The following is a 19,401-nucleotide window of genomic DNA, read 5'->3' on the forward strand; positions in this document are numbered from 1 at the left end:
GCCAAACCTGGACACATACAGGGATGTGCACAAAGCTCAAATGACTCAAAGAAAGTAAATATGAAAGTAACTGTCTGCCTTCTTCAACTCTGAATCCCATTAAATACATCACAGAGCCAAGACAAAATATTAAAATGCAAGGAAATAACATTAAAAATACTCCAAAAACATTTCTGTACAAATTGGGATGAAAGTGAAGACGCAACAAAGTTAAGTTTTCTATTAACATTCATTCATTTTAGAATAATGTATGGTGGTTTAGGTAGAGAAGCTGCTTCTAGGAAATGATTCTGCCCAATTTCAGACCACAGGGAGTGAAATGGCTCAACATTTATGTCCTTTATGTCATCAATAACATGAAAACATAGGCATAACTGCCTACTAATAACTTGACTGTTGTCATCAAATAAGAACTTAAACCACAACAAACAGTGACTAAGAAAAGACAGATATTTTCCCAACACCAATTTATTCTTACAGAGAAGATGGACATCAGCTTGCTTAACAAAGCTAACATGTTACAAGGCATAGAGTATTTACCTGTGCTTAGATCCTACTGCAGGCAGGCAGTGAAGATGGACCAAACCTATGATTTGATCCTGTACAGTGATGATATTTAGCTCCAGTAAGAACTTAGTCACACTGGCAGCACTCCTGACTTAACATCCAGACTGCAGTCATGAGCCCAGCAGCAAGTGAGTCGCAACAGGCAAGCTTGAAGGATTCCAGCAAGTCAGCCTGGAATCTGGTCTGAGGTGCTGACTGCTGATCTGTGGCAGCAGAGGCTCAAGAGAGATATTCTTTAATGCAACATGCACTGACCCAGACGCAGGGTCATCACATGTCTCTGCTGCTTGCCTTTGCCTTGTCCTGTCTACAAGGATAAACAATTAGGATAAAGTCTGACCACAGAATGCATGGCAGAAGAGAGCCTTGATCCTCTGTTCCACTAGACACCAGTATAATTCAAGTAGTTATTTAAGTTATTAAACTGACTGCTTAACTGGAAAGGACTCTGCAACCTAGAGATAAAAAGCAGGACACCACCCTTTGGTGAAATGAGTAATACCCAGAGATCATACCCAAGTGCAGCTTTCTCATTTCTGTACAGACACACAGAGGTGGCTTTACATCACAGAATCCCATCTTGTCATTACTTCCAACAGAGATCACAACTTGGGAGTAAAGGAGAGACAAGACAAGGTGCAAACTATGTGCTCACTGAATCTGTCTGCTCCAGTTGGGACCTCTCACATCTTTCACATGCTTTGTGCTCTTTTAAGAATAATCACTGCTCACAACTTAAACCCTGTGATTCAGTATAACCTAATAACATATAATTTCTCTCCACATAACACAGGCAGCTTCTGATTGCCAAACGTCTTCATAATATCAACTCTTTTCCCCATGACTTCAAGGAACTCTGTTTCTGTAAGGCTTCCTTTAAATCTGTAGCAATCTAAGGATCTAGATCTGCTGTGGGTGTACATCCAACAATGTCCAAAGTGGCTCTTCACTTCCAAACTCCATCAGGTTCTGGATAAATGATCCTAAATGTCAAGTTTATTCGTTCATCTCTAGAATGATACTCCTTAGGCACTCGATGCTGTAAGTGGCATTAGGGGGAAAAAAAAGAAAAGCATGAGTTGTACATTTAAAATACAGGTAATCAAACAATGACTAAACCCTTCATTTCCTGTGATGATTTTTTATTCATATTTCTAAACACTTAGCTAAGGTAAAAAAATAAGGTTCTGACTGCTCAGGGCCACTGAAAACAAGAAGTCTTTATACATTACTGTAGAATTCTTAATTTAAAGTTACAACTTTTTGATACTCTAAATTTCTATATTGATTTTATTCTTTTCACTGCAGGCTGCAACCTTCGTTGCTGAACTTTAATGCTGGAACATCTGATCTAATTCCTACTGCATCACTTGGCACACGAAAGCAAACCCATTGTTTCTGTGGGTGCTTTCAAATCCTGAGGCAGAAAGTAATACTAATGCCTTGGAAAACAATTGTGCCACTGGAAGCAGAATGTCCCATACCTTCATGGGAGTGCCTCAGCGTATCTGGACAACTGCGTTGCAAGTAAAGAACACAAACAGTGTCAAGGAGCTCTTACCTGCCAATCCTCCTGGGTGGCTCCCTCCATCACCAACAGACTCCCGTGACCAAGTGGGATTCTAATCCTTTCTACGTAAGTATAGTCTCCATGCTCTTCCTAAAAAGAAACATCAGACACTGAAGAAGCAGGCATGTGCATTTGGTAGAAAACCAGTCCTTTACAGCAGAGCTTAAAAAGCCTGTGAGGGAGGAGGCTCTTCCAAGATGAAGAGGTCTAAGTAAACCTCTCTGTATCTACATTTCATATGAAGTCCAGCAGCCAAGCATTTTAACAATGAAAAGAAGCCACTGTATCTCACTGGCTGGATGACACAGGTAAAGCCCAACAACCAGTTCCTGTACTCAGTGCAAAGTTCTGGAGTGAGGCTGCAAACCTTGTGGAAACATCTTACACAGTGCAGTGTGAAGGCATTCTGCAATAACCACCCTAGATTCCAACAGTTAACTACTCCATCAAAAGTAACATCTTCCTGCTATTCTGAATTTCTCTTGTTACAACATTACATGCTGCTATGGCACTAGCTGCTGGAAGAGTTTTTCTTATTAAAAAAAAAAAATCTCCTTTTCCTATAGATAATACCTTGTAAAAAAAAAAAAAAAAAAATCTCCTTTTCCTATAATACCTTGTAAAACAAGTTGTCTTAATCACCACTAAGCAAAACAGAACACTAGACTAAAAGACAAATAATTTGCAAACTTTTGTTAAGCCTTCAGGTTAAGTGCAACTATTTTAAAACTCAAATATAACAACTACACATAGTGACACACCCCAGCAGTGGTCTCACACATGCCATATTGAGTGGGAACAGCAACTCTCTATTGCTTTACACCTTCCTTTCCAACTTTAAATCACATTTATACACTGCTCAGTGTGTAGTAGTCCAACGTGAAGGAGGTTTGTCATTATAAAAGTTCATGGCTTGCTGAAAAGCTCAAAGTAATGAGGTAGAGTAACAAATACTAGGAAAATTATGTCCTAAACTAAAACAGTTTGATTTTCAGAAAACCAACAAGAAACATATGTGTGTGTTTACAAATAAGATGCAGAGAGAAAGAGGACTGTACTTTCTGAAATGCAAAGAGCTTGGTTGGTATCAAGTCAGTATCAAGAAACATTTTCTTATCGTCAGGACAAACGAGGAAAAAATTTCAAAAATAGGTATTATAAACATGACTGCTGAGGAAAAGCAGAGAAATATCACTGCACACATACTTTCTATTTCAGAGGATTACATCATTTCACTCTGTGATGGACAACAGTGAGCTTATTTTTATCTCTTGCTCATTTTAATTAAAAAGGAATCCTGCTAAGATAAATGATTTAGGAGAAAACATCCTTTAGGCTTAGAAAAGTCAGTAACAGCAATTACTTTCTGGTTTAAATGGGACATCTCTGAACTCCATTTTACTTAGAAAAAGAGATTTTTATGTCAATTTGCTTTGCAAAGCCAGTGAAGTTAAACAAAAAGTTTTTACTTTCTTATGTGTCATTACTGTCAACCAAAACTCCTTTCAGAACTTTTATACATAGAGCTGATGTCAGACATACAGAAAACCAACTTGACTTTCAGAGGTCAAGTAGTTTATGAAGGAAATTTATTTTTGGCATCAAAGGTAGAAAAGACTTTCTGGTAACAAACATGGAAAGTGCATCAGATGACTTCTTTATGTTCACTTTGTAACTATATTTGTACCACAAAACCACCTGTGTACAAAAACAGGTATAGTAAAGCAACTGTTCTGCTTTTTAATATATTAGAATTTTCATAATCTTGAGTTACATATGCAATACAATCCAAGCTTTACACTATCCCAGTACACTGGCTAAACCTTTTTTTAAAATCCTTAATTACAGTAACTACAGTTAATAAGTAAGGAAAGCTCAGCATGAGTTGATGGGAAGCTGTGAAATGTAAAATCTGTAAGAATTCCTGGACTCCATCAAGGTTGTTTTCTTGAAATGCTATCAAAATCAAAAAGAGAAAAGATCTAGTATAAATCTATGGAAATCACCCAAGTTTGTTTCTTAAGTCTCAGGAAAGTTCATTGCTACAGTGGTACGAAATGGTTTCTGGACAGTGTAGAAGAATCTTCTATTATATGGGAAAGTAAAGTGAAAAATCCTGTAGAAGAACGTATAAATAATAATGCAGTTATACAGGCAAATGATGCAAAATCATTTTCAGTTGTGAAAGTCAGCATTTTTCATGGAGAATACTGGCTTCTAGTCTTCTGCTTCACCTATTTACCTACTACCAAAAGAATTACCCTTACAAAAGTTCGAATCTTGTATTTTTCAGATCTCATCTTGATCATATCCCTGCTCTCCAGTTTACATCTCTAGCACCAGCTGTGTAAATGTCCTCCTCAACGAAGTAGTCTCACCTACCAATACTTCTGCATTTAAGATGTTTATTTTCACTGTCTCTGACCAAATCCTCACTGCAGTTCTTGACGGATTCAGTAATGATGAGTACCAGTTATACTGCCTTTCCTCACACAATGCACTGCCTGCCTCCACAGGCGTGCCTTGGACTGCCTCAGTCCTGCAGCTCAGCACTCCCTTCTTCCTCTGCTTGTCTACAGCTTCTCAAGCCCTGCCAACACTGGTGACAACACTCCTCTTCCTCTGCAGCCACTGCTGTCTGTGTCTCTTTCATGCCAACCTAAAAGCTCAACTCGCTTCATCTTGATCTGAATCTCTGCTTCTACCATGCTCCACATTCATCTTCAATTAGGTCTCTTATGACACAAAGGGTCATTTTTCTGCTGTTTCCAGAAGAACTAGGAGATCTTCACCTTCTGCTAGGAAAAAAGGACCATGCTTCAGGGATTCATATGAAGGACAGACCCATCTCAAGGCTGATTCTCTGAACACCAGGATCATCCTGCTATTGTCTAACAGGTGTGAAGCTCCCTCCCTTCCCAGCAGCCATGGGTTTCCTTGGCTATAGATGGAAGAACAGCAAGCTGACAGCTGGCTTTCTAACTCCCTCCACAGTTCACATGGCCATTTGCTGGATCACCACCCTGCTGGTCCTCATGGCACCCACCCCACTCTGCCACAGGGGACCTCCCAGTGGAATGTGGTGCATCAGGTATCAGTAACATTCCCCACCCAGCTTCCAGGATCTCACAATCAGATAACCTGGCACTGTCTCAGAGCCAAGCAGTGAAGCAACAGTAGAAATGGTAGAGTGGCTGTACCAGAAACACCCATCCCACAGGATGAAACCAATTCCTCTGGACTGGGAGGATGAAGTCATGTCCAAGTGGGTCTGGAGGCTCGAGGCTGTGTGGGGAATGGGAGGAGGTCACGGTGCCACAGTGGTGACACTCAGGCTGTAGGTAAGCACAAGAGGACTCACTGACTCAACCAATAGCTGTGTGAACTGTGTATGAATCACAGCTCTAAAGCAAAACATTTGTCTCCTGATTTCAGTGTAGGCAGGAGCTACAATGATGGGGGCAGGGGGAACAAGAAAGCAGGAGCAAGGTTAAAGTAATTTACTGGAACTGGAAGAAGAAAATAGAAGAAACCACATCACTGTAGACTTTTAACTATGAAGTAGGTATCCAAAAATCCCTAGATTCAAAAGCGAAGGAAAAATACCAGCTGCTATCATGTAATTGGTCCAAATAAACAGAAGATGCTGTATTTAGAAAAAAGAATGCTTAAAATTTCCAGCAGGCAAAATAAAACTGTTTCTGGAGTCATGTTAATTCTCATGAAGTCTCCTTATTCCAGTGAGGAATTTACACCTGAAATGTATTTGCAGCTTTTTTAACATGCACAGGGCTGAAATCCCAGTAAGATTTATTTCTATTTACCCACAAAGGATGCTTGTTTAAGAAGATACAAATAGTCTATGCATGTCTCTACACTCCTTTGCCCTCTATATGATGAAGACTTATCCACTACAGTGCTCACCAAAAAGGAAGACAGAGGACTGAACCTTTCTTTACCTTCACCCTAGAACAATTTTCAGGATAATAAAAAAGTCACTTAAACCTAAGTAACCTTTTTTTTTCATTTTTGCCAAGTGAAAAAAACATTTCAGATTGTGTGATTGCTTTATAGTGACTTACATAAACACTGCCAAATTACTAACAGACAATTGTCAAAATAAACATGCACAGAAAATGCATCAACACTACTGGTCATCTTTTCAGTTAGAGAAACGGGACTTTATTCACTATCAGGTTCATCCACATTTCAAGACATAATCTAGAAAATATTTGTAGAGATACCAGCATGAACTGAAGTCTCGGAAGGCTCTGATCTAGCACTCTTCAACTGCCCTTCAAGCTGTGACCTCACTTGTGGTACATAGGGTTTTGTACTCAATACATTGTCCCACTCAGGAAACCAAATTTTTCCCAAGGACCACTTATCCACAGTGATGTTCTACCGTAAGGGATGTTCTTATCGTGTATGCTCACTATATCTTTCATCTCAAAACACTTAAAAGCACTTACAAGAACAGCAGGAAACAAAGGCCTTTGAAACCCTAGAATCTGAAATAGCACAATGTTGGCCCTCAAAGAGGTTAAATTTTGGCATGAAAAGGATTTACTTTCTATTTCCCTCCTCAATGAAGAGTAACTCTGGAAAACCCAATGTACTGATACTGGCTGATACTGAAACCAGGGAGAGCCTGAATGCCCGTGATGGCTGTTAATCTGAACTCCTTTTCCCTAGATTACATTCCTCTTCCTGTAACTTGCTTTTCAACAAAGGAATGATCAAACTTCAAGGGTCTACAATCAGTTTTAACTTTCTCTTAATGAAAGAGAGACTGCTACAGTACAATAGGGTATGAAAATTACTTCTTTGGTACAGCCTGAAAGGTTGTAATTTCCATCAGAGCCTCTTGTAACTCCCACCTGGCAAAGCATCTATTGTCATAGGATGCCCTGAGGAAACGTAAGTCTGTGGGAATGTGCAAAGAATACGTAATGTGTGCCATGTAATTATTAAGTATGAATTCCCTTAGGCACAGGACACACTTAATAGCAACTATTTCAAAGACCTGCACATGGGGATTCTACCTCAGAAAAAAGGCATGTCACTTGCAAAAGGAATACACTTTACAGCTAGCAAGACCCAGCTAGTCAGAAATATCAGGTCAAAGGTGTTAAAAAAAATTAGGAGAGCTTGAGGGATACATATAGAAAACCATCCATCTCTGGAAGAAAAGGGAAGAAATCGTGCAAGTGCAGCTCAAACAAGGCAGTCAAGTACAAATGGCACAGACTGAACTTCCCCTTTGCTAAAAGTGGGTGTCTTTTCAGAAAATCTATAAAAAAGGCATCTTACTTAAGAACTAGGATTGATTTTTAAGGCAGAACCTGTGAAGTTTATACTGAAGTTTAAGCACATTTTATTCTGATTCTGTTCTGATGGGGAACACAAGCACTTCTAAAATGAATCCAAGCACCATTTACAGTTTTCTAGAGAAATAAACTTTTCAACTGACATTTTATTATCAACACAGCATCAGGGATACCTACTCATGCTATGCTCACTGACATAATAGACTGGTTATGAGATCTCATGCTCAGAGACCAAGATTAAATTCACTTCAGGCAACAAAGAATTTACAAATTTGAGATCTGGTGAAAATACAAACTATTTGTTTTCTGGTTCAATTTCTGACCTTTGCTGTTCAGACTAGGCGACCCAAGGTGACTCTTGATGGGCAAGCTTCAGTATGTCAGCATAGATTTTTCCTGTAGGCCGGTAATTATCACCTCTGCTTTCTGTACTGCCTACTCAGAATAAAGAGCAACACAAGCAGCTAGCAAACTTCTTTCCAAAGTTGTCAAAGACTGCACAAGCAGAAAATTCATCTGAAACAGGACCCTAAAATAAGGCCTGTATTCTCAACACATGTGAATCCTTTACTTGGATAAATACAAACTGCAAAGTTTAAGCTGGCTTATAAACAAAGCACTCTCAAGCACAGCACTTTATCTAGCAAAAGTATTCACTACTGAATCACCAATTAACTCCCAAAAGGATATTCCACAGGTCTCCCTATTCAAGTAGAGGATCACTGTTTAACCTTGGAGTATGATGTGACAGCTTCCAAGGCATTACATGGAAAAGAAATGAGCTTCTTCCCTTTGTTCACTGCCCCTCAATCTGAATACACACACGTCAAAATGCAAACACTGTTAAGAGGATTTTTACTTACAAGAGTAGTCAGAACTACTCTTCACCCCGTGTACACTCTGCATTACATAACATTATCTTGAGTTTAAGAAAATGCAACTCTTTGATTCATTTGCACAGTCTAAGTCCACTTCCAGCATCACTGATCTCATTTTAAGCACCAGGAAGGGCCTTTATTTGGGCAGAAGGATGCCCAGGTTCCAATTCACTGCACTATACTGCTACACATTATTAGAGTGCACCCATCACCATCCTCAGAATGTCATGGTCCATGCGAGAGATTTCTTGAGCCCTACACTTATTCCACAGAACTTTCCAAGTTGTGCTTTCATTAACTTTGAAATGCTTTAGTAATTAAGTTTCCTTAAATGGGGAAAACAATAAACATATTAGTAGTTATAAGAGTCTCTCAGTGTGGTAGGAACACTCACAGGGGAAGGTTTCTTCCTCATCTCGAAGGTCCGAGTAGCACCAAAGCTGAGCGAGGCAATGACAGGATTTTTCCCCAGCGATGGCTCGTCGTCACTGTGCCAGTCCACGCTGTCCTTCTCGTGTCGGTAGAGGTTGCAGAGAAGAGAGTTGAAGGTGTAGCCAGTGAACTCCTCAATGCGCTCCTTCAGCATGCTCAGCAGAGGATGCCACTGCAATTAGCACAGAGCCAAATGTAAATGCCATGAACGAAGGCCAGGGGCAGGGGATGCGAGACAGAAGGCAAAAACCACCAAGAAACAACATATACTGCACTTTAATCACAATAAACTTAATATCAAACAAATTGCAGCAATTGTGATGATATTTTTAGTAGAGCAGAGGAATGGGCTGGGCTTTCTGAGAAATATGCACACGTTACCCATCACTCAACACTAAATCATCTCCTAAAACTCTGAAGCCAGGCTGCCTTTCATACAAATGGAGGCAATCAGTGACTAAATGACGCTGCTCTCAATTGCCTGCAGCTGTTGACAGAGAACAAGAGGAAGTGGTTGGCATAACACAGCCCTCTGTCCCCACTCTGTTAGCACAGCTTGTTGAGCTCAACTCATCACCTCTTGGCGTTTTGACTTCGACACTGTAACTCTTCAGTGGGTCACAAAACCATTGTCACTGGCTCTGGATTTCATCCTTCCCTTTGCTAACATCTTGCTGAACCCACAGCCCAGGAAAGCTCTGTACATTCCACTACAAGTGACTCCAGTTATTTAATGTTATGAAGTTACATCATGACTTTCATCTGTCAGAGTGCTTTTACGAACTTCACAAATATATAAAGAAAAAAAAAAGCCAAAGCAATGTAGGGCACAATATAATGTGCCCATTATGTAAGCAGAAACAGAGAGCAAGAGAGGATAAGAAACTGATTCCAAATCTCCCACTGCACCACTGGCAAAGGAGCAACAGACAGCTGGAAATATTTTCTAGTATCCACCTCTAATAAACAAGGCTGCACTACCTGCTTTCCAAGCTTCCCCACGTTTAACAAGTATTTAACTACTGGTTACACTGCAGGAGCCTCAACATACCATCTTTCTCTCATGGGGTACTTCTAGCTAAGTCATGCCTTCAACAATTAAGCATCATGTGAGTAATTAATTCTAGTAAACATAGGCTGCAGTTATGGAACATGTTGGGAAAGTAGTAATATCACCCAAAAAAAGTTTGCTTTGCAACTGGGCTGCCTGAATGTGCAGAAGAGTCCAACAAGAATTATTGAGAGCACTTTTCAGTGACCAGCTGTAGCATCCCATGAACCAGGACCAGATTTCTTCAATTCCCATCACAGAAGTGTGTGTTACTAAAATGTTACCACACGGTGAATTTCACAATATAATTGAAAGCCCACTACAAACCTGAAGCAGTGGAAGTAGTTTTATTAAAACAACTCTATCACTGCTTACAGAAAAACACTTTCTAATAGCAAAAATAATTGAGGCACAAACACTGGATTATATCTAGAAGTGCTGCAATCACACCAATTCTTACCAAACAAAAAAAGAGGGGCACAAAGCTAATTACTCCTACAGATAAAAGTGTTTAAGGGAGTAATCAGTTTTGGCTAAGCTGCACAATAAATTACCTTTTACTCAGGATATTTTTGTGCTAGAAACCCTATTCTACAGGTAGAGACTGTACTCTTTACACCATCCCCTACTTTTCTAAGCTGCAGGTACTCCCACCTGCAAAGTTGTGTGAAATACCAGTGTCCCTGTGCAGTGTACCCATAGATCTGCCTATGGGCAACTTCCAGCTATGCAGTTTCTCCAGTACTTCTCACTTTTTGCTTGAGTTTCTTTCTCTCAGTAAAAAGCAGAAATATTCAGGAATAAAAGACAGAACCAACCTGAGTAACTCATTTAGGCCTTGTACCTTTTGGATGAGAGAAACAAGCCAGTGGCCCAATAAGTGCTATCTCAGAACTTGATGCAAACTGAAAGGAAACCTTGAATTCAGGGTATATGGGCTCTATCCAATCTCTGAATAGCAACGGATTTCACACCAGGCAGTTCTGAACTGGATTTAAATCATTAGTGTAAAACAGAATGATTTTGTGAGGGCACTTCCAATCCCTAAAGCCATTCAGCTTTCAGAAAAGCCCATTTAAAATAGTATTTCACAAACAAGTACCAAAGGATTGCCTGGTTTTCCACCACAAGCTCCATAGACCATAGAATTTTTTACTACAGTATTTTTGGGACTACAAAATCTTCACAACTCATCATGTTCAATAACGCCTTTCCAACTCTTCCCAAACATCCCACTTTGGCAGCAGTTCTGGGACTTGGGACACTTTTCTCTCATGCTATCCAGCTTTCAACAGTGACACCTAATCACTGCCGTGGAAATTTTAAACAAAGCAATACCAAGAGACAGGCTGAAGGGGACAACAGGCTGAGAGAGAGAGAAAGAGAGAGAGGTGGGGGGCGGGGGAGGGAGAGAAAACATGAACAAAACATCACTGAGTCACTCAGAAGGTTTTTAACTCTTCCAAAACAGCGTGGAAAATTACACGCTACAATCTGGAGTTGCTGAGCAGATGAGCTGCTCAGCAGCTCACAGATGTGTGAATTTCATAGCATCCACACAGGAATCAAAATATGCCTAAACTTTCATTTAAGCAGTATTGAACCTAAGTGTTTCTGAAAGTAACTATTTCAGTAATTGGTATTACTGTATCTTTACAACAAAAAAATCAGTATGATTGTGGGCAGTACAATCTCCCATACAAAGATGCTTGGGGTAAGTCATACAGAGCGCTTCAGAGTTTTGTACAAAGCTACAGCAACCCAAAGCAAAACTTTAAACTCTAGAGTCGTAACCTCCTTTTGGCAACATTTGGCAACTAAATCACACTGCTCTCAGTCAACTCATAAAGTGTGTTGTGTAAAAGTGACCACATTCCAGGAGAATCTACTGCTGATTACAAATGAAATGCCAACAGATTCTCTAGATAACCATAATAGAGGACAGAGGGAATTTTTGTCTCTTGATCTCTGCAAAGGATTTCTCTGTAGACAATAATGAAACACATACAAACATATACATACATTTGGATTTGGCTGCATTGTTATCCTGGAGTATGTGTAAGGAAGTTCCCCATACCAGGATGTAAGCCGTGGTTCCTCAAATGATACTTCTGAAAAAAACAGGAAGACTTTCTCAGTTGCCTTAACAAAGGATTTGAAAATGGAAAGATAATGCAATTCTGCCAAGAAATTTGATCAAAAAGGGATTACCCATTCACCTAAAGTTAAAAAGCAGTCCCTTAAAATCCTCAGCTTTACATAAAGAACTCAAATGAAGGAATTAAATTACTCAAAATCAGGTGTGCATCTGCAGGAGGAATTACCTTACCAAAATCTTGAAAACATATCCATTTTCTTACCCCTAAATGCCAGAAATAGCAAGGACTGGATGAGTTAAAGACAGCAAATGCAACTGAAATTTTATCTTGCTTTACATTCACTTGGCTCTAGTGCCCAGTATGCTGGTGTAAGTTGCAAGATGCAGATGGATCCACTGGAAAGGGTGAAGTAGAAAGGACTGTAGCATCCTTGGGAGATCACAGAAACAAAATGTAGTAAGGCTGGACACAATACTTTGTCAAATGTATGTGTGCTCTGTGGTATAATACAAACATCAGGTTAAAAATACTGTCAGCTTCTGAAAAGACATCTTGGCAACTATTTCTCATGCTTGACAGGCAGCATTCTCCACTATACTGTCCCTTTATTGCCAGCCAAGAAACACACATGTTGAAGACATTTTCCAGCCCCATCCAGTAAGTGCTCTGATACATTATCTAACATCAGTTCCTTCCTGAAAGTGAAATTTAGCTAGAACAGGTGCCCCTTAGTGAACAAATCCAGAATAGCAGCCTTTTCACCTACTGCATAGTGGAACTAATAACTAAAGCCAAGGGAAAAGGAACATGCTCTGCTGGGATTTTCAGTAAAAAGAGGCAAACAATATACCTCATGAAAGAAACCTCCGAGAACACAGCTTTTGCAGCATTGCTGGGAGATTGTATGATGGTGGCCAGACTTAATCTTAAAAAAATGAGTGAGAAAAAGAACTGGAAATGACAGAAAAAACAGTAAAATTCCAAGATTTTTAAGGCAGGCAATTTTAACTTGGAAAGATCTCATTTAGTTGGCAATAGTAATATGGTATTAGAGACTGAAAAGCAAGCTGCAGTAGTCTTCAGATATGCATGGAAAACCTACATGGAAACTTAAAGAAGTGGTAACACTAAAAATGAAATGAAAACCAACTCTGAACAGAACACAGATTCTGTTATGGAACTGACCTGTGAATGAGCTGAAAAGGTGGTCACACACTCCTTACCATGTCTGATGTGAGTTCGCCGGCCCCAGGGTATGTCTTGGAGGAGTTGCTCGAACATCCAGTCTGCTTGTTCTGAGTCAATAAAGCCAGGAATCAAATGAATCCTAAGCATGAAAAAGAAAAATGGAAGGAATATACATTTCTATATCTGCTTTGGGAAAATATTTTCATTTCCAGGATTCCCAACAGAGGTAAAAGTGGCTGTAATGCATCATATCAAAAGTCAAAGCCCAGTATTCTGTTTCTGACCACAGCCAAAGCAGGCGTGAAGGAAAGAACAGAAGGGCTCCTGTTGAGTCTTACCCTCACCAAATGAATGTAATTTCTTTCCAAAACCTATAAAAACATATGACAACCAGCAACATACCATGAATTTCAGGATCAGCCATTTGCTGTGAAAAATGGCATCCTTCTGCTTGTTATTAACTTCACATCTGATAGATCAAATAGACTTGATTATGGCAATACAATCAAAATTAAGTAAATAATTGCCCTTTATTCACCATCTCCATATCACTTCGAATTTCATAGCCCTCTATCCCTACTGCCATTCCTGTTCTCTTTTTCAAAGCATAAGGAGAAGTATTTAGCATCAGGACAGTATTTAACACCTCCTATTTTTTCATTTCCATATGTACATCAAATATTTTGATTTGACTAACAGTCATCCAAGAATTACAGCCACTGTGGTGGGCTGCAGAGTAGGAATGCTGCTAACAGTAGTTTACTCTCACAAGTATTTCATGCCCCAAAAATGTCACAGTAAGAGTATATAGTAAAGGTGTTAAAAAAAGATGCCAATCTGATTATTAACTTTCCAGAAATATATATATTCTATCAGTGTATTATGAAAACAAACTCCAGAAAATGCAGGATAACCCAGCTGTGTATCTTGTCTCTCTCCAGCTGGTCAGAGCTTTTACTTTTCAAAATACTTTAAAGATTTACTTGCATCTTTAGAAGAATCTAAGATGAAGGCACAAAAAATAAAATAATACAATAATCAGAAAAATTAAATAAATGCACAAAAAATTACTATGCCCTTAGCATTTTTTCCACTGTTAATAAAAACCTATTAAATTCAAAAGAAGAGGCTTAATACTGACATTGCAGCTAAGTCAGCAAGGTAAAATGTATTTTAGTTAGTAGGAATCACAGAACAAGTAGGTTTTGTTTTGAAGTGTCCTGAAGCTGAAATAATTAAGGCATGGCATATAAGCACAAGGGACAATCCTGAGGTTACCACAATTGCCTAAAGTTAAATGCTTTCATTAGACTTATTTAAAACAATTCAAATTTACAGCTACAAGTTTTGGGTTGCTCTTAACTGTACAAGAGACATCACACACTTGCTAACACAGGAATACTGATCCACATTTGCATCAGCAACTTACTGTGAATCACAAATGGACACAGACCCTTGTCCCTTACTCTGGAAAAAGAATCACATGCAGTACACACCACATGTCAAGAGGTTTCTTTTATTTCTCTTCAGTGCTGCTCAGAACCATCTCAGTCCCTGCTATGTGCCACTCAAAAGTACTTCCAGAAGTACTCTAAACAGACGATGCACAGCAAGTGCCATGTGCCGCTGATGATGTCAAAACTCTCTGCAGAGACTGGACTTCAGAAAGCTGAGCATCACCACATTACTCTGCAAAAGCCACTAACATTTCATCCACTTACCTAGAAATGCCAGTTGGTCCCTTGCTGAGCTCATACACACCAGGCTTGCTGAGGATGTAGAAAGGAAAGAGCCATCAGAAAGACTATCAAGAAATTATCTTAGACTGAGCAGCACAGACTAGAATTGCTGTAGGCCTGGACTAGGGAAAGTTTTCTTGAAAAGAGAAAAGAAAGTTAGAAAAGGGAAGAAATAATGTCCTGGACATAAAGGTCAGAGTAAGGCAGCAAGGCATGCTGCAGAAGCAAATGAGTTTGTATGTACTCCCTGTCCCTCCCTTCACCAAAGGCTCAGTATGGTTTTAGGGCTCTCAGAAAAAAAAATAGAAGAGGGATGTCACAGGGAACCAAAGGAAGACAACCATACATGACTGCACTCAGATCACTATGTTTGCATTTATGGGTACACTGAGAAAGAAAATTCTACCAAGACAGCTGAACTGACCCAAGCTGGATTTTCAGTATCTCTAACTCCACCATATACCACCACACTTCGTCATGCTTCATGCCAAAGGTATCCTGGGAAGATCCCCATTTCAACACAAAGGCTAAGTGACATACAAATACCCAGCTTGACTATGAAACTTACTATCAGCTACTTCTCTGAGTCCTGAAAGAAGCTGCCATACCAGCTATATTTCTGGTATATTCCAGAGTAAGTAATTTCTAACACAGAAACACTGGGGCTGTCCCAGGAAAACGTACACTGCTAACCAAAGGAGACATACTGGCAATTGTGCTGAACCAGAGTGTTCAACTGATCATGGTTACTGGCTTCCCAGCTATACAAAAGGCATAAAAACCAGTTAACAGACTTGGGTTCTCCTGATAACACATTCAGCTCATGATAGAAGGGTTAAAAGTCTCTAATTTCTACTCTTACCAACCACGATGACAGAAAAAGTGCAGAGAAATCAGCAGGGTACTCACTCTATCACACCTGCCTCAGGAACTCTGCGCTCCACCTGAAAGGGAATGAGACAGTACACAGTGAATACTACAGCATCTGGCACCCTCCAGTCAAACATCATCTCTAGTGACTCTGTGGAGCCACACATGATAAGCCAGTGAGAAAAACGCACCTCAGGGCAAGAGGGAAGTGGTAACAGCTCAGCCACTCCCTCCTCGTCCCAGAAACTCTCAAATGCAGCTACCACTGCAGGCTGGTTTTTAGCCATCAACTGCCCCCTAAAGGACACTGATTTCTAAATTATTTAGACATCAAAATACTTGATATTTATCAACTGCAATCAAGAGAACTCTTATTTTTATGTTTATAAAAATATCCTAATGTAAGGAAAAATTCAAAACAACCCTAAGAAACATGAACAAAGTGCAGGCCTCAGTCAAATGAGCAAAACATGAAAGATCAGACATAGCAGGAGCTTACACTGTAAAGCTGTCTGCACAGCTGAGATAGCTGTATTTTGTTAAGAGACAGAGTCATTTAATCCAGCCTTGGCTATCATTCTGGTTGTCTAAGGGATTTATGCTTCTCTTCCCTGAGCTCAGTGGAGTTCTGATTTGCAAGGAGTTACTGCACTGAGCCAACAAGAGGATCAAAATACAGTACTATATAGATAGCAGGTCCCTGCCACAGGGGAAAGAGAATCTTCCCAGGCCATCTTCAATGCTTCCAAGCCTAGATGGCAGCCTTTCAAATAGGTCTAGCTTAGAAAGAAGTGCTCATGATTACTTTTTCCCCAAGGAAGGACATTCCCATATGCTGCATAGAGCACAATATCCTTCATCAGCTGATGGGACATAAAGTCTATAAAACAAATACCACACTCTTCCCCCGTTACAAGTTAAGACAGATACCCCACCTGAGGAAAACAAGAAAAGCTCAAACCATGCTTAGGACATTGCACACTGAATATTCAGTAGAACATATTCTTTTGGGTCTCTAAGAGTAGTTATGAACAGGCTAAACAGAGGAACCATAACTTTCTGTTCATCATATACACAAAACAATTACCAACTCTGCTTAGCAAAAGCTCAAAGCTCAGCTCAGATTTTAAACAATGAACTATATTCTCAAACAACTGTTACCTATCATTTGAAGTTTCATAACAGATGAGATTCTGCTAGTTACCCTGTAAGTTTTACCTGTGATGGCTTTTCAAAGACAAACTGCTTTTGAGCGTGAGGCTGATCTTTCTGTCTCCATGCTGGTCTCGCACCTGCAAGGGCAAGGCTGCTGGCCACAGGTGCCTTAGGTGCTAAACCAAAGAAAGAAGGAAGAAAAGATCCCATGAATTCACTATCACCATACTAAAAAATATAGTTAGGGAAAACTTATGGAATCATTCCTTGGAGTGTTCTATGCTTGGTGGCAGAGACTTCAGGAAACGGCCAAACCTAAGAGTCAAAATTGCACAGGAACTGATTATTTTTTTAATATATATTTGTTATCCATCCACAAACAAAACTGAAAACATACTTTTATCTGAAAGGATGACATCTATAACTTTTCAATACTACAAGAAACACCTATGACACACCAGCAGAAATTGCTCCATGCAGCTAAACTACTTCCCTCTGTATTCCTTTTCAAAGAAAAGAAAAATAGTTCTTAAAACAGAATTTTTAAACCAGGGAGGAAGTGGAAGAGCAACTTCAGCACACCACTCCAGGTGTTTTATTTACACACGCAAACAGGCTTTAAAATGGGCCTGAAACACAGTCTTCACTCTGCATAATTCAAACAACGGGGAACTTTTTTTAAATCCCCTTAGAAACAGGAGCAATGTCATGGGACAGAAAATTTTGGGGCCACATGCACAAGTCAAAACAGTCGTCTATTCTCTTTCATGATTAAAAACAAATCTAGCTTGCCTAGGATGCTCAGTCTGCAGAGATATGGGAGCTTTATGGAAACTATAATCAGGTGAGTGGAACATGTTTCGAGCACGTTCACGAAAACAAACCAGTCCCTCCTGCACTAGAAACTTTCAAAGCGCTCCTCTGCCTCTGCACTCTCCGGTTTCAGTGTTGCTAAAAATCCCGTGATGTTAACTCCACATCCCTTTCCACTACTTCTCTTTATTTTACTGTGTTTTCACCGTGAAAAGCCAAACGAAGGCACGTAATGCGTTTTATGGATAAGAAGTGCCTGACTGTTCTTGGAGAAGCCAGCTCCACCAAACACGACTCGCCCCATTCGAGCCGCCCGGAGATGAGACCGACGGGCTCAGCTCGAAGTGCCCGTCAGCAACACCCCGCGTTCTGCTGCCAAAGCCGCCGCACCTGGGGCACAGGCGCACATTTCACTTAAAAAGTGAACGAACGCCTGCACTGCAGTTACCGACGGGAACGGGGGAACGGGGCCGCGCGGGGCGCTCGGAACGGCCCGCCGCAGGGCCCCGAGCCCCGCCCGGGCCCGGCTGTGCGGCCGCGGCTCCGCCCGCCCGCCGCGCTCGCAGGGGCCGAGCTCCAATTAAAGGCGCCCTGCGCCACGGAGCCAGCGGGCCCGACCGCCTCCCCCTGCTCGTCCCGCTCCGACACGGGATCAAACTGCATTCCAGGCGGTGCATGGCTAGAAAAATATTCTTGGAACAAGCAAGGGACGGGCCTGATGACACCAGAAAACCCCTCCTGCTTTCTGACAGGTGCCCCGGGTAGTCCCAAGGACGTGGACAGCTATTAAATACACATTACCTCCATGAACGGGGCCGCGCGGGGCGCTCGGAAAGTGCAGCCGGAGAACGGCGCCCGCCCGCTGCTCACCCCGTCTCGCCCAGGACGGCAGCGGAGGAGTCCCGGCCGGCGGGAAGGAAGGGAAGGACGGCTGTGGGCGCTCCTTACCTGCGGGCCGCCCCGCCGGGGCGCCGGCCCAGCCGCCCTGCACCCGGGCTCGCTGCCGCCTCTCCGCCATGCCCGGCCCGCCGCAGGGCCCCGAGCCCCGCCCGGGCCCGGCTGTGCGGCCGCGGCTCCGCCCGCCCGCCGCGCTCGCAGGGGCCGAGCTCCAATTAAAGGCGCCCTGCGCCACGGAGCCAGCGGGCCCGACCGCCTCCCCCTGCTCGTCCCGCTCCGACACGGGATCAAACTGCATTCCAGGCGGTGCATGGCTAGAAAAATATTCTTGGAACAAGCAAGGGACGGGCCTGATGACACCAGAAAACCCCTCCTGTTTTCTGACAGGTGCCCCGGGTAGTCCCAAGGACGTGGACAGCTATTAAATACACATTACCTCCATCACTGAGGTGAAGACATTCAAAATCAAGTCGAGGTAATTTAGGCTAAAGTGTAAGTAAAACTTCGGTAAAACATTCTTTTAGTGATTCCCTGCTGCAGCTTGGAAAATCAGAAGACCTCAGAGTATGAGAGTATGAAGAACCCAACCTGCAGCCTGCCACCACCTGAAAGGGGACCGGGGGCTCTGAGCCTCCTTACCTGGGCACCGCTCCCTCTGTGCCAGTTGGATGTGCATGCTATTCCCTCTGCCATACCTTTCTGGAGACCTTCAGTAGTTAGAAAATTGTTATTTGGAAATAAACGTTTACTACTGGCTTAACAGTTCTAATAAAATTTGTATTCTGCTTATTTCAAGTATCAGCACTGTAAAA

General features: G+C 41.4%; 1 protein-coding gene across 1 annotated transcript; it reads right to left on the minus strand.

Moving 5' to 3' along the window:
- Positions 1-210: 210 nt before the first annotated feature.
- Positions 211-18,735, minus strand: ALKBH3 (alkB homolog 3, alpha-ketoglutarate dependent dioxygenase). The gene is made up of 9 exons (XM_041460120.1): positions 18,641-18,735; positions 16,943-17,055; positions 15,764-15,798; positions 14,837-14,884; positions 13,151-13,254; positions 11,851-11,939; positions 8,740-8,949; positions 2,129-2,227; positions 211-1,606 (listed from the first exon to the last, which is right to left on the minus strand). Exons 1-9 carry the CDS (start codon positions 18,708-18,710, stop codon positions 1,514-1,516), a joined length of 861 nt encoding a protein of 286 aa, XP_041316054.1. The 5' UTR covers positions 18,711-18,735; the 3' UTR covers positions 211-1,513.
- Between the last annotated feature and the right edge of the window lie 666 nt (positions 18,736-19,401).

This window comes from Pyrgilauda ruficollis, unplaced genomic scaffold (genome assembly GCF_017590135.1).
Source record: "Pyrgilauda ruficollis isolate IOZ18807 unplaced genomic scaffold, ASM1759013v1 scaffold14, whole genome shotgun sequence".
Classification (NCBI taxonomy): Eukaryota; Metazoa; Chordata; class Aves; order Passeriformes; family Passeridae; genus Pyrgilauda; species Pyrgilauda ruficollis.